General features: G+C 44.7%; 1 protein-coding gene across 4 annotated transcripts in view; it reads right to left on the minus strand.

Moving 5' to 3' along the window:
• Positions 1-16,146, minus strand: part of ARHGEF33 (Rho guanine nucleotide exchange factor 33) — a 583,069-nt gene that overhangs the window by 88,710 nt on the left and 478,213 nt on the right. For all 4 annotated transcript variants that reach the window (XM_073627670.1, XM_073627671.1, XM_073627672.1 and 1 more), the window contains one exon: positions 3,336-3,419. In XM_073627670.1, the coding sequence (XP_073483771.1) occupies positions 3,336-3,419 (84 nt within the window). The remainder of the gene's footprint in view (positions 1-3,335; positions 3,420-16,146) is intronic.

Consider the following 16,146-nt stretch of genomic DNA (forward strand, 5'->3'; position numbering starts at 1 on the left):
ATCCTGATACAACTTTGTACTTATTCTTTGATACTTTAATAAAAATACAATTTAAAAAAAAAAAAAAAAAAAAAAAAGAAGCAAAAATGTGCAATAGGGCTAAGATTTTGGACATCTTTGGGGACCAAAGCCTTAAAGCAGGGGGAGTGTGTAGCGCCGGCATTTTTGCTTATTGATGTAGTACAATGTTAACTTATTAACAGTGTTATATTTTAATATGTGGTACCCTCTAGCGGCCAAATTGGTGAATGGACTTTATTTTATTTTTACTTTTTGAAGAATATCAGAGGTAGTGACTTTTATTTACTTTCCACAACTACCTACCTACCCAGCATGCCGTGTGATTTACCCAGCAGGACTCAGTATGGAATTGCATGCTGGGTAGGCTATAAAAAGGCTCCGCGCGGCCATCTTAACTCTCTTTGGACGCATTGCCAGCCTGTGAGGACCTGTGCGGAGGTGTTCCACAGAACGCGGCCTACACCTACCAGGAGCAGCACAACCAGCAACTTTGCTTTGCACCAGCAGGCTGGAGAGACGCTGGGACAGAACTGAGAAGGATCCAGGCTGACAGTCGGAGTCATCAGGAGGTTCCAGTCTATCTTTTGGAGCGGCACCGGCCGGAGAGAAGCAAGACCCAGTACACCGGAGGGAGCTGTTTTGCTACACAGACCTGGTCGGGTGAGAGGGCTGTTGCCCAAAGTTTTCCTAAAGCACTATCACACACCTGATTCTGTAACACACTGTGCTGGGACCTGTAGTCCCACACAGGGGAATTGAAGGAACTAAAGACTAAGTTCAAATAGGCCTCAAGCCTACCCTTCACCGCAATATTAACGCTGTGTTGCACAAAGTTAATTGCATCAGAGACAGTTACAGGCTACTACACTACAGGAATATACCTTCATCATCTATTTTGTTTAATCTTGGTGTATTTGACCGCTGGATTACAAAGTATAATTCATAATTGCTAGCAGAAGACAGAAGACAAAGAGAGGACTTCCTATTCCATTACAAGGCCTTGCATCCTAGTTGTGATTAATAGAGAGTTTACACTCTAAAACAGGGGGAGCTCCTTAGGGATTGTTCTTGTGCTATAAACATTGTCTTCTTGTAGTTACCAGCGCGCACTGGAAGTGGGAAGGTACCCAGAATTAAGGTATTTCCCATTCTGGCATTAGTCCCACTTGGAGACGCACTTCCCGAGATCAGTTAATACCATTTTGTGTGTACAACTTATTGTGTATATTCACTGGTCTGTTGTGCTACATTGGTGTGACAGTATCAGTAGTGTAATACTACTTTCTTATTGATTCCAGTATAAGTTACGTTACTGGTTAAGTACAACTTGTGTGGAGTGTTGTTCCTTTTCCAACAGGTGGAACATCGGATACCCAGGTAATAAGAAAGGTATACTGTTACAGTATTATACTGTACATTGTGGGGTTATCCCTATCATTAGCTCCACACTAACACTGCACCACAGTTGTGTCAAGGGGCTGAGTCAAGTCTTTGGGGGTGGTAAGGCAGAGTACAGGCCCAAATCAAAAATATCAGCAGCTCCTTCGGGGGTCAGTGCTTCAAAAGAATTAAAAAAAAAGGAACGCGCTATTCCATTTTGATCCGATCATTAAAAACCAATCTGACTATATTGGGGCCATGTTGTCCAAGACTCACCTAGGCAAGATTAGGCCATTCTCCAGACTTGTGGACAATTTCTCAGATAAACAATCATGCACAAACAGTAGTATCAAAACACTGGTGAAATTCCAGATCTACAGATCTGGTAACACTTGTCTGAAAAACATAATTCATATGAACGTTTATACTGAATTTCAGGTTGGCCACATACATTGAACCATGCAGTCTGAGTGCCATGTCCTTTATGTTTACCAGCAACTTTCTAAAAGCAGGATACTGTTAAATATGTATGCGTGGGAACAATCAATCAATTAATAATATACAGGATTTATAAAGTTTACGCAATGATTTACAAAATAAGTGACACAGAACAGTTGCAATACAATTCAATGCAAGAGGGTTTAGAAGGGCCCTGTTCTTGGAAGCTTACAATCTAAAGGGAGAGGTAAATGGGAGGGGGGGGGGGGGGGTATTGAGTTGATGGATAAAGTAAAGTTCCAGTTATTAGGTAGAAGTGGCTTCCATAAAGAGACATGATTTCAAGGATTGCCTGAAGACAAACAGAGTGGGAGATAACAAGATGGACTGGGGTATGGAGTTTCAGAGTAAAAGAGAGGCTCTGCATAAATCTAGGAGACGACCACGAGAAGACGTGACGAGGGGACTAACAAGCAGGAGGTATTGGAAGGAGGGACAAGTGTGGTTTGGGTGATATTTTTGAGATGAGACTGGCAATGTAACTTGGGCCAGAGATTTAGACGGATGTTCTTTATATGCATATAATTTATAACTAATGAAGTAGGCTCTCCTTCTACACATATGTTCGTATACCTAAACAAGATTATAATCATATAGTTAAGTGTGTGGCAATTGTCAGATATCTTTGTTGCATGGGTAGTCCAAAGGTCAGCAAACTTTTGTTTAGATGCTAAATGTCTGATGTAATTGCAATGTAATGTTTATGAAAAACTGAACTCAGCTAATTTAGAAAAGGTATATGGAAGTGGGTAATACTAGGAAACATTACATTTTTCACACACCACCAGATCAAAAGTATTCTATAAACAATCTGTTCTTAAAAAAATGTGTATTTACCTGATCTGAAGATAAGAATATCAAACTGTTGTTCTGTCTTCCCTGACTATAACTGGTTATTGTTAGGTGCGCTATGCATTGATAGATAAATATTTACTAAAGTGAGTTACAGGAACATTGCAATTACTATGTGAGAAGCAACCAAACAGTTCTACTTTAAAAGCAAGAAAAGAAGAAGCAATACATTTACTGCATGATAACAATCTAATCGTATTGGCATGTATGTAGCTCAAAGTTTGCTCAATTTTGTTATAGGCCAAAGCAACTCAAAATGTATAATTTCAGTTATGGGTAGATGTCAGCAGATTCAATTATTATCACTCTTCCAGTTCTACCTATAACCAAAACTTCAATTTTGGTGGACTGAATAAACAAGCATTATTCTTTAAAAAGATTTTTCTACCGAACTTTGATGTTCAACAAATAATTTATATTGGATAATAATAATGGCTTTAATTGTGCCTACGGTTAATTCATTAAAAATTATATATGGTATACCAGACCTAACATAACAAAAATCCCCTTTCAAAAATTGAACTATTTATAGGGGGTTATATAGAAGAATATTTATACCATATATGTATTTTCATTGGGCTTACCTCTTTAAGAACCACAATATGTATCACAGAAATACTTTCTGGCAGGTCTTTCAAGCAAGAAACATAATAATCCAAGAAGTTGTTCTTAAAAGAAAAAATAAATATTTACCAGCATATTTGTTATTAGATAAAATGATTTTGAGGAATAATTGTAAGCAGGACATTATTATGCAGCTGTCTCTTGTATACAGTCAAAGCAAGACTTTAATACTATTTACCCGTCAGCTTCTCACAATTGTATAACCATCGCATTAGATGGGAACCAGTTCCTAATTAACTGATGGGATATATTTTCTGGAAAAGCCATTTCCAGTCGTGCTCAAATTTAAAAAAATCTGCAGCAGATGTAAGTGAAATCACTACTAATAGGCCACAGAATATAAATAGCTGTGATTCACTATGAAGGCATGTCTACCTGGAATTCTGTGAACTAGTAGATTTCTGACTGCTAAGACTGTGGCTACAGCTTAAAGTCCAATTGGACTTTAAGCTTAAATTGGCTAAATACATTCCAGCCGCATCAAAATAAAAAGGTGCAAAATCAGTCACAGTCAAAGTAGAAAACTCTTTTTCCTGGCCCACTTCACGTCAACACACAATGGGTTAACACCTCCTTTGGAGCCCCATATGACCACCTGTTCCAAGCTGAATAAAAGACAGCCCCTCCCCCAACTAAGATGTTCTTTTTTTGGTCATGCTCCAGGCCACCAGTTGATTGCAGTTGGTAAGTAATTTGTTTGCTGCACCCCCCCTGCCGAACCTACCCCTCCATGTTCAGCCTCTCATGGAGATGGAAGACCCTGAATGCTCTGAGATAAATCCTTCTAAAAACTGGGTGCCCTTTGTGCCAGGGCGGCGGGCAAAATGATGCTTAAACAGCATTGATATTGTACAGGAATGGTATTATAAAAGCTCTGCGATGTCATCATTGTCTCTCCCTTTGGGTTTTTTCCAGACTTTTTATATGCAGCTTGCCACACTGCTCTCCTGGCTTTATTGTCAGTCTGAGAGCAGTTGTGAATGATGTGACAGGGGGCAGGGAGATGGGCAGCACAGGAGCTGCCCATCTCTTATAGAGCGTAAATCGCTCGTTGATGAAGGATAACAGAGACCTCGTCAGAAAACCAATTAACATTAACAGGTTCTCTAAGCTTTATCCATATAAGGTGGCTGATTTATATTTATGCACTGCACTTCCAGGGTGGATGCTGCTGCCTAGTGTCTGGTGCAACAAGTGTCTTTGCCTTTTTATAAATCGGTTGCCTTCAGAAGATCCTATGGATGAGAAAGTGGACTTGTTCACACCAGATGCCGTCCAGTGGGTTTTTATTCTGCATCAAGAACGCATGGACAGTGTTTACCTTTGGTTCCAATTATTTAGTTCTCACCAGTACAGTGCATTCTAGTGCAGTCAACAAAAGTATAATGTTGCATTGTTTCTGTATGGAACACATCTGGAAAGTGGCAAAACGCATTGAGAATGCATCAAAAACACTCATGCAGAAACACATTTGGAACGCACAAATTGTGGTGATCTGGCCATGATCTGGCCATCAGGCTTGCACAGAATGTATACAGTAGGGATGAGCCGAACACCCCCCGGTTCGGTTCGCACCAGAACCTGCGAAGGGACCGAAAATTCGCATGAACGTTAGAACCCCATTGACGTCTATGGGATTCGAACGTTCGAAATCAACATGCTCATTTTAAAGGCTAATTTGCATGGTATTGTCCTAAAAAGGGTTTGGGGACCCGGGACCTGCCCCAGGGGACATGTATCAATGCAAAAAAAAGTTTTAAAAACGGACGTTTTTTCGGGAGCAGTGATTTTAATGATGCTTAAAGTAAAAAAAAAAAAAAGTGAAATATTCCTTTAAATATCATACCTGGGGGGTGTCTATAGTATGCCTGTAAAGTGGCGCGTGTTTCCCGTGCTTAGAACAGTCCCTGCACAAAATGTCATTTTTAAAGGAAAAAAAGTCATTTAAAACTGCTTGCGGCTTTAATGTAATGTCGGGTCCTGGCAATATGGATGAAAATCAGTGAGACAAAAGGCATGGGTACCCCCAAGTCCATTACCAGGACCTTTGGGTCTTGTATGGATATTAAGGGGAACCCCGCACCCAAATTAAAAAAGGAAAGGTGTGGGGCCCCCAGGCGCTATATACTCTGAACAGAAGTATACAGGCGGCGCAAACAAGACAGGGACTGTAGGTTTGTTGTTAAGTAGAATTTGTTTGTAATTTTGAACTGGTACATTTTTAACATGTTTAGCTCCATCCAAAAAATCTATTTTAAGCTTTTTGGAAAACCTAGGGAAGGGTCATCACCCCTGTGACATTTGTTTTGCTGTCTGTGCTCCTCTTCAGAAGATTTCACCTCACTTTTTGTCCCAATGACAAATGTTTTTTGAAAATTTGGGGTTTTTTGTGAAACAAGGATTGGTGATAAAGCATCAGTGGAAAGGAGAAAAGTTTTTCCCATATTAACTCTTACAGGAGAGAATTTCCCCTCCTAGGGGTAGATTTCATCTCACTTCCTGTTGTCTCCTTCCGTTTGCAAGTAGGAGTTGTTTGTAAGTTGGATGTTTGAAAGTAGGGGCCTGCCCTATATACTCAGCAGAAATTTGGGCCTTAGGTGTTGTTGTGGCCACAACACTGTAAGCCCTCACAGGGCCCTGCTGTGAAATATTAGATCAAGAATTGTAATTACATGCCCCTGTTGAACAGGGGCAGAAAAAGTGGGCCTTTGGTGGTAGTGGTGGTGCACCACACTGTAAGTCCTCACAGATACTCTTGGTGGGCGCAAAAACGGGCCCTACTGTGAAATATTAGATCAAGAATTCAAATTACATGTCCCTGTTGAACAGGGGCTGAAAAATTGGGCCTTAGGCACTGGTGCTGGTGCCTCAACACTGCAACCCCTCACAGATACTCTAGTTGGAGCGCAAGAACTAGCCCTGCTGCAAAGAATTGCATCAAAAATTGTAATTACATGCCCCTGTTGAACAGGGGCTGAAAAATTGGGCCTTAGGCACTGGTGCTGGTGCCTCAACACTGCAACCCCTCACAGATACTCTAGTTGGAGCGCAGAAACTAGCCCTGCTGCAAAGAATGGCATCAAAAATTGTAATTACATGCCCCTGTTGAACAGGGGCTGAAAAATTGGGCCTTAGGCACTGGTGCTGGTGCGACAACACTGCAACCCCTCACAGATACTCTAGTTGAAGCGCAGGAACTAGCCCTGCTGCAAAGAATTGCATCAAAAATTGTAATTACACTCCCCTGTTAAACAGGGGCTGAAAAATTGGGCCTTAGGCACTGGTGCTGGTGCCACAATACTGCAACCCCTCACAGATACTCTAGTTGGAGCACAGGAACTAGCCCTGCTGCAAAGAATTGCATCAAAAATTGTAATTACACGCCCCTGTTAAATAGGGGCTGAAAAATTGGGCCTTAGGCACTGCTGGCAGCGCCCAGAACCAAAAATGTTCTTACAAGCTATCAGCATGATCATTGAGGAGGAAGAGGATAATTACTCAGCATACCAGGATAGTCACTCAGCATCAGCATAGGCAGTCTTTGAAGGGATCTGACATTTAAAAAAAAATTATTCGGTTACATCAGCATCAGGTGCTTGGTAGCTGGTGGTGATCCAAGACTGATTCATTTTTATGAAGGTCAGTCGATCGACCGAGTCGGTGGACAGACGCACCCTGTGATCGGTTACAAAGCCTCCAGCAGCACTGAATGTGCGTTCCAAAAGAACGCTGGATGCAGGACAGGCCAGTAGCTCAATTGCATACTGTGCAAGCTCTGGCCAGTGATCCATCCTCAAGACCCAGTAACCCAGAGGATTTTCGGTGGGAAAGGTGTCCAAGTCAGATTTTGCCCCTAGGTATTCCTGCACCATGTAAAACAGACGCTGGCGATGGTTGCTGGAACCGATCATACCTTGGGGCTGCGGACTAAAAAATTGTCTGAATGCATCGGTCAGACGGCCACCTTCTCCACTGCTCCTTCTTTGACTGACCGAAGCCTCTGCTCCCTCTGCGACATCAAGATAAGGTCCGCAACCTTACCCTTGTAATGTGGATCAAGGAGGGTTGCCAGCCAGTATTGTTCCTTCTCCTTGATACCACTAATACGAGGATCCTTCCGCAGGCTTTGCAGGATCAGGGAGGCCATGCAGCGTAGGTTTGCTGAGGCATTCAGTCCGGAGTCCTCTGGGTCACTAAGGATGACATGATCCGCAGCCACCTCTTCCCAGTCACGTACAAGTCCATGTGTTTCTTGGGACTGTAAATGATCCCTTAAAGACTGCTGCTGATGCTGAGTGCCAGGCTCCACCTCCATACTGACACAATCCTCCTCCTCGTCCTCTCCCTGTGTGATCAGCGGGCATGCAGGAACACTGTCTGGATAAAGGGGGCCTTGAGAGCTAAGGAAGTCCTCCTCTTCCTGCCTCTGTTCTGCCTCAAGTGCCCTGTCCATTATTCCACGCAGCGTGTGCTCCAACAGGTGGACAAGGTGGACAGTGTCACTGATGCATGCACTGTCACTGCTCACCATCCTTGTGGCCTCCTCAAATGGTGACAGGACAGTGCATGCATCCCTGATCATGGCCCACTGGCGTGGGGAAAAAAAAACAAGCTCCCCTGACCCTGTCCTGGTGCCATAGTCGCACAGGTACTCATTGATGGCCCTCTGCTGCATGTGCAGCCGCTGCAGCATGACCAACGTTGAGTTCCACCTGGTGGGCATGTCACAGATTAGGCGGTTCTTGGGCAGGTTAAATTCCTTTTGGACGTCTGCCAGCCGAGTACTGCCATTATATGACCGGCGGAAATGCACACAGACTTTCCTGGCCTGCCTCAGGACATCCTGTAAGCCCGGGTACCTGCCCAAGAACCGCTGCACCACCAAGTTAAGGACGTGAGCCAAATAGGGCACATGGGTCATTTGTCCCTGTCGGAGGGCGGAGAGGAGGTTGGTGCCATTGTCGCAAACCACCATTCCTGCCTTAAGTTGGCGTGGCGTCAACCACCTCTGAACCTGCCTCTGCAGAGCTGACAGAACCTCTGCCCCAGTGTGGCTCCTGTCCCCCAAGCACACCAGCTCAAGCACCGCATGGCATCTTTTGGCCTGCATACTTGCATAGCCCCTTGAACGCCTACGGAGAACCACTGGTTCCGAGGACAAAGCACAGGAAGAGGCCATGGAGGAAGAAGAAGAGGAGGGGTGGAGGAGAGAGGTGTGTCAGAATCATTAGTAGTGGCATTTTGGAGGCGTGGTGGTGGAGCAACCTCCAACACTACTGCACCTTGTCCTGCATCCTTCCCAGCTGCCAGCAGAGTCACCCAATGCGCTGTGAAAATTAGGTAACGTCCCTGTCCATGCCTGCTGGACCATGAGTCAGCGGTAATATGCACCTTACCGCTGACCGCCCTGTCCAGCGAGGCATGGCGGTAGAGGGCCGTAATCGCCTTCCGTGAAAAAAAGTGGCATTTGGGTACCTGCCACTGAGGAACCGTACATTCCACAAACTCGCGGAAGGGGGCAGAGTCTAACAACTGAAAAGGTAGCAGTTGAAGTGCTAGCAATTTTGCCAAGCTAGCATTCAACCGCTGGGCATGTGGATGGCTGGGAGCGAACTTCTTTCGGCGGTGCAGCAGCTGGGGCAGGGAAATTTGCCTGGTACAATCTGACGTCGGTGTACTGAAAGCAGATTGCCCACAAGTACTTGGCTGTGACACACCTAATTCTACACCTTCATTCCTCTCAGTGCAGGTCTCAGAGAGGACTGAAGGTATAGTGGGGTTGGAGATCTCAGCTGATGAGGAGCAAGGAGAGGTCCTCTTTGTTCTTTGGTGTGGGTCTTTTAGGTACGCTTGCCAACGAACTGCATGGCAGGTCAACATATGTCTGGTCAAGCATGTGGTGCCCAAGCAGGAGATGTTTTGGCCACGCGAGATACGCTTGAGACATATGTTGCAAATAGCAGTGGTGCGATCTGATGCACTCGTCTCAAAAAAGGCCCACACCAAAGAACTTTTGGAATAACGCGCAGAGACAGCAGTGCCCTGCACATGCGGAGCTTTTCGTTGTGATGCAGTCAGTTACTGCCCTTAGGCTGGCCCCTGGAGGGCATCCTGCCTCGGTGATGTGCCTCCTCCTCTCTCCTATCAGGAACCCACGTTGAGTCAGTGACCTCATCATCCCCTCCCTCCTCATCACTGGAGCAAACCTGGCAGTATGCTGCAGCAGGGGGAGCATGACTGCCAGATTGCTGTCCTTCTTGGGCACTCCCTCTGTCCATGCTCACGTTACTGCCTTCATCTAGCTCAGTATCATCATAGCCTTCTAAACGCTGGGCATCCTCCTGGAGCATGTACCCAACACTGTGGTCAAACAGTTCGAGGGACTCCTCAGGAGGACATGGTGGGGCTAGGGAAGGAGTCACTGATGCCATTGAGCCGAGGGAAGAGGCCACGTTGGCAGCTGCTTTGCCAGACAAAGTACCCTGAGCATGGGTGAAAGAGGATGAGGAGGATGAGGACGGCTTGGTCATCCACTCGACCAAGTCTTCCGTGTGTTGCGGCTCAACACGACTAGCTGCCGAAAAAAAGGCCAAACGTGTCCCACGGCCACGTGCTGATGAGGATGCACTGTGTCCACGACCAGCACTGTTGCCTCTAGACACAGAGCCTGCTTACCCTCTTTTATTGGCTTGTGACTGTCTGCCTCTCCTTGTTGGCCTTCCAGACATACTAATGGCCTGCAGTGAGATGTAGCTGCACTAAGCTGGGATATATATATATATATATATATATATATATATATATATATATATATATATATATATATACTGATACTGCAGCTAGCAAAATCAACTGCCTGCCTGTAGTATGAGAACACCACCAATCTTCTACAGGTAGCTTTAGCTGAACACTGTGCAGAGGTTGCACTACACTAACTTGTAGCTTTAGCTGAACACTGTGCAGAGGACGCACTACACCAACATTAAAATAATGTAGCTGCGTGTGGTAGTGATAGGATCAGGAAAACACCACCAACCTTCTACAGGTAGCTTTAGCTGAACACTGTTTTGAGGACGCACTACACTAACGTGTAAATAATGTAGCTGCCTGCGCTAGTGATAGGATCAGGAAAACACCACCAAACTTCTACAGGTAGCTTTAGCTGAACACTGTGCAGAGGTCGCACTACACTAACGTGTAAATAATGTAGCTGCCTGCGGTAGTGATAAGATCAGGAAAACACTACCAACCTTCTACAGGTAGCTTTAGCTGAACACTGTGCAGAGGTCGCACTACACTAACGTGTAAATAATTTAGCTGCCTGAGGTAGTGATAGGATCAGGAAAACACCACCAACCTTCTACAGGTAGCTTTAGCTGAACACTGTGCAGAGGTTGCACTACACTAACTTGTAGCTTTAGCTGAACACTGTTCAGAGGACGCACTACACTAACTTGTAGCTTTAGCCGAACACTGTGCAGAGGTCGCACTACACTAACTTGTAGCTTTAGCTGAACACTGTGAGGAGGACGCACTACACTAACTTGTAGCTTTAGCTGAACACTGTACAGAGGTCGCACTAAACTAACTTGTAGCTTTAGCTGAACACTGTGCACTACACCAACTTGTAGCTTTAGCTGAACACTGTTCAGAGGACGCACTACACTAACTTGTAGCTTTAGCTGAACACTGTGCAGAGGTCGCACTACACTAACTTGTAGCTTTAGCTGAACACTGTGCACTACACTAACTTGTAGCTTTAGCTGAACACTATTCAGAGGACGCGCTACACTAACTTGTAGCTTTAGCTGTACACTGTGCAGAGGTCGCACTACACTAACTTGTAGCTTTAGCTGAACACTGTTCAGAGGACGCACTACACTAACTTGTAGCTTTAACTGAACACTGTGCAGAGGTTGCACTACACTAACTTGTAGCTTTAGCTGAACACTGTGCACTACACTAACTTGTAGCTTTAGCTGAACATTGTTCAGAGGACGCACTACACTAACTTGTAGCTTTAGCTGAACACTGTGCACTACACTAACTTGTAGCTTTAGCTGAACACTGTGCAGAGGTCGCACTACACTAACTTGTAGCTTTAGCTGAACACTGTGCACTACACTAACTTGTAGCTTTAGCTGAACACTATTCAGAGGACGCGCTACACTAACTTGTAGCTTTAGCTGTACACTGTGCAGAGGTCGCACTACACTAACTTGTAGCTTTAGCTGAACACTGTTCAGAGGACGCACTACACTAACTTGTAGCTTTAACTGAACACTGTGCAGAGGTTGCACTACACTAACTTGTAGCTTTAGCTGAACACTGTGCACTACACTAACTTGTAGCTTTAGCTGAACATTGTTCAGAGGACGCACTACACTAACTTGTAGCTTTAGCTGAACACTGTGCACTACACTAACTTGTAGCTTTAGCTGAACACTGTGCAGAGGTCGCACTACACTAACTTGTAGCTTTAGCTGAACACTGTGCACTACACTAACTTGTAGCTTTAGCTGAACACTGTTCAGAGGACGCACTACACTAACTTGTAGCTTTAGCTGAACACTGTGCAGAGGTCGCATTACACTAACTTGTAGCTTTAGCTGAACACTGTGCACTACACTAACTTGTAGCTTTAGCTGAACACTGTTCAGAGGACGCACTACACTAACTTATAGCTTTAGCTGAACACTGTGCAGAGGTCGCACTACACTAACTTGTAGCTTTAGCTGAACACTGTGCACTACACTAACTTGTAGCTTTAGCTGAACACTGTTCAGAGGACGCACTACACTAACTTGTAGCTTTAGCTGAACACTGTGCACTACACTAACTTGTAGCTTTAGCTGAACACTGTGAGGAGGACACACTACACTAACTGTAAATAGTGTAGCTGCCTGACTGTGGTACTAATAGGATCAGAAGAACACCAGCAATTTTCTTCAGGTAGCTGTACTGTAACAACACCGGCCTGCTAATAACAGGAACGGATCTAGCTAAACTGAATACAGTGTATGTATATATATATATATATATATATATATATATATATATATATATACACACAACACCTGGGATGCATATATACACACAATACACTGTAAATGCAGCTAACTGACTGACTGTCCTGCCTAATCTATCTAACTTAAATCAAATGACACTGTCTCTCTGTCTCTGTCTCTCAACGCCGAGACACACTACACAGGGCCGCCGTGCAGGCGGCCTTATATAGTGTGGGGCGTGTACTAAACCCCCTGAGCCATAATTGGCCAAAGCCACCCTGGCTTTGGCCAATTACAGCTCTCTCTACAGACGGCACTGTGATTGGCCAAGCATGCGGGTCATAGTGCATGCTTGGCCAATCATCAGCCAGCAATGCACTGCGATGTCGCAGTGAATTATGGGCCGTGACGCGCCACGTGAATTTGGCGAGAACGGCCCATATCGTTCGCAATTTGGCGACAGATTTTGCCTGCCAAGCATTAGCGTTAAATTTGAAATATAAACTTTAGAAATGGCATTACATTCAACACTGGAAACTGCAAGATTTGGCACAGTTTCTGGAAAGAGTGGAACCTGGCAACTGATTTTTGGTTGATGCTTTTGATAGATCTAGTACAAGCGCTGGCGCACTCAGTCACTGCTATGAAAGCATTGTGGTTACACCACTGGAGGGAAGGTGGAACTTCTACACAAGCCTTCAACATTTCCTATAATGGGAGGTTATTGTTTGGCCAAACGCTGAACAATGAAATTACGCGAATGACATGAGGAAAAGTCTGGACTGTGACCACAGACTAGTAAGAGGAAGCCGCCATCCTTCACTCAAGCCTACTAAACTTTAGAAGGTGCAGGAGGCCAAATCTTATAGGACAGGCTTCAGATTTAACAGGTCACAGTGGAGATGTCTCAAAGTTACTTTTGACATGAAATCAAGTCCAGAGCAAGCTGTTAAGATGGCTAGAAAGTCTTTTTGAAGGTGCGTGCAACTAGTCTCTTCCAGTAGAGGCCACCTTCTGGAGGGTTTGGACAACAATCATCAAAGATTAGTGGGTCCAGAAGTACAATGGAGAATTCCAAAGTTGACCACTGAACCCATTTATTTATGTCCAACAGATCTCAGAAGAGAAAGTGTTTGCAAGATTTTTATACTGCTACAAGGCCATCATGCCAGTGATGCCGAAAACAATCATCTGGAGCTCTTTCTCCCCAGTTTTTCTAGTACCTAAGGCAGGAGCCTTCTGGCCTCTTTCAGTTTGAAGGAATCAAATGTGTTCATTCACACCAAAAGGTTCAAGATGGAGTCCATGCGGACAGTCACAGGGACAGTTCAGCAGGAGAACCAGTTGGTATCAATCAACCGACCGACTCATGCTTCCATGTACCAATCATTGCCGAGCACCAGAGGTGTGTGAGATTTGCGGTGGCCAGATGTCACTTCCAGTTCAGGTGTCTGCCTTTTACAGAATTGGCATAGTCCCAGGAATCTTTTTGAAGATCTTGTTGACAGTGGTGGTACCTTGGGCCAGGTGGTACATGACGGCGTTTCAATTTTCCTTCTTTAGCCTATGAGCTGGGCTGTTTATGGATCAGAAAATCTTTGTGCCTTCTTTCGGAGGCATGCCTCTAAGCCCAGGAGATAGGATGATTCTGAAGCCAGATGCCAGTCTCTGGGGCTGGGGAGTCTACAATCTGAAGAAACAAGTGCGAGGCCATTGGAGTGCGGTGAAGCGCAGATTCCCCAAGTATCTTGAATGAAAGGTAGCCTTTTCTAGCATTGCAGGCCTTTCAGGATCTTCAAAGGGGCCTGAGTAAGGTTGGCAACAAGAAAGTGGTAGCCTACACCTAAAGTCTTTTCTTGTTACATCTTGCAAATAAACTTTTTGTGGGGCAGAGAACCGCTTACAGTCAGTTAAGGTTGGTCTTCCAGAAAAACTGGGAAGTAGTCCCTCCGAGGTTTCACACAAGTGCACAGCAGATAGAATTCAGTTTTCTTATACATGGTCGAGTTACTAACAGTGTACTTGGTCAAAAGAGCAAAGTGTACAATCTTTTCATTTAGCCATCAAGCTCTCAAGAGTCATCCACTCTTGGGTTACCAGGGTGATTAGATTGGCATGCAGGAAGTAGGCCTTTCTGCTCTGAAACAATTGCAAGCCTATTTGACTAGAGGGGTGGCAGCCTTTGGGGCAGTTATGCCAGGATTGCTTGGAAGATATAGGTAAAGGCTAGATTGAAGGTCTGGTGCAGCCTTAATTCAACCTTACAAAATAAATATGCAGTCAGCAAGTTTGGTACAAGAGAGATCAATTCTTTCTAGCTTTAGAAGCTTTCCTTTGTCAGTGTCTCTTCACTTGTTTTCTCCCGCCCTATATTAGCTTTGGTATATCCCATTGTGTGCTGACATGAGGTGGGCCAGGAAAACAGGAAAATTGTTATCAAATACTTATCACAATTTTCCTTTCCTGGCCCATCCTCACGTCAGCACAGGAATCCCTCCCTAGTGGCCTGTCGCAGGCTGGGTTATCGAACATCTTAGTTGGGGGAGGGGCTGTCTTCTATTCAGCTTGAAACAGGTGGTCATGTGGGGCGCCAAAGGAGGTGTTAACTTGTTGTGTGCTGACGTGAGGATGGGCCTGGAAAGGAAAATTGCGGTAAGTATTTGATAACAATTTTCCGTTATCCTTGCAACATGCCACAGAGTTGGACCCTTGCTCTCTGTGGAGAAGCAGTGATCTCCTTGCAGAGGTCGAACACGCCTCCTGCTGGCTGAGCTTCAGTTTTCCAATCCATGTGTAGCATGAGCTTTGTTGATTGCAGGTCTGAATCAGCAGGGGGTGTCAGACTACTGCAATAAGACCACTGATTTTCCCTATTCATTAACATGCCTTGTTCTTACAGTTATTCCTTAAATAGGATCATGTTTCGTTATAGCGGAACTCAAAATCTTGGCATTACTGCAGTAAACATTTCTTCTTATCCCAAACATATACAAAAGTAAAAAAAAAGTATAGTTATGCATTCTAAATTAGGAAATGTTGAACCATATTATATGTGTTTAATCATGGAAATGGTAAAAAGGAAATGAAAAGGAATACATTGATTTTTGATGGGGCAGGGCAACCTGAAGAACTGAAGAGAAATGAATTCTGTTGCAGTTGATGAGGGAACACAGCACAGTAATAATCATAGGCGTGCGCAACTTTTTGCATTAGGGTGTGTACCCCAAAGCTCAAACAAATATGCGTGTATATATATATATATATATATATATATATATATATATATATATATATATATATTTACACTATATCATAGTTGCCAACAGTCTAGATTTTCCCGGGACAATCCCGATCCTCGTCCCGATTTAAGCTTGTTCCGATTATTTTCCCGGGATTTTGCTTTTGTCCTGGGAAAATTGGGAATGTTTTTGGCTAAAAGCGGCAACGGCTGCACAAAAATGGCTGCCACCACGAGTGTTGTTTCCCCTTGTGTTTAGTGCAGAGGAGAGGGGCAGCCAATCGGCTTCTCTCTTCAGTGTACAAATAGAAAATTCTTTTGTACACTGAAGCCTATTGGCTGCAGCGATTGGCGACCCCTCCCTGCTCTCCACTGAACACAAGGAAATGTTCAGTCTCTACTCGCCGCTGCCGCCAACCCTCCGCCCCCGTGTGTCCGACAAGCCGGGACACTGATGGAAGGACCGGGGCTCCGCTGGCTGGGGACACTGATGGTCCTGGCTCCCCCCTTGCAGCCCCTTCCCCC

This window comes from Aquarana catesbeiana, linkage group LG04 (assembly GCF_042186555.1).
Source record: "Aquarana catesbeiana isolate 2022-GZ linkage group LG04, ASM4218655v1, whole genome shotgun sequence".
Classification (NCBI taxonomy): Eukaryota; Metazoa; Chordata; class Amphibia; order Anura; family Ranidae; genus Aquarana; species Aquarana catesbeiana.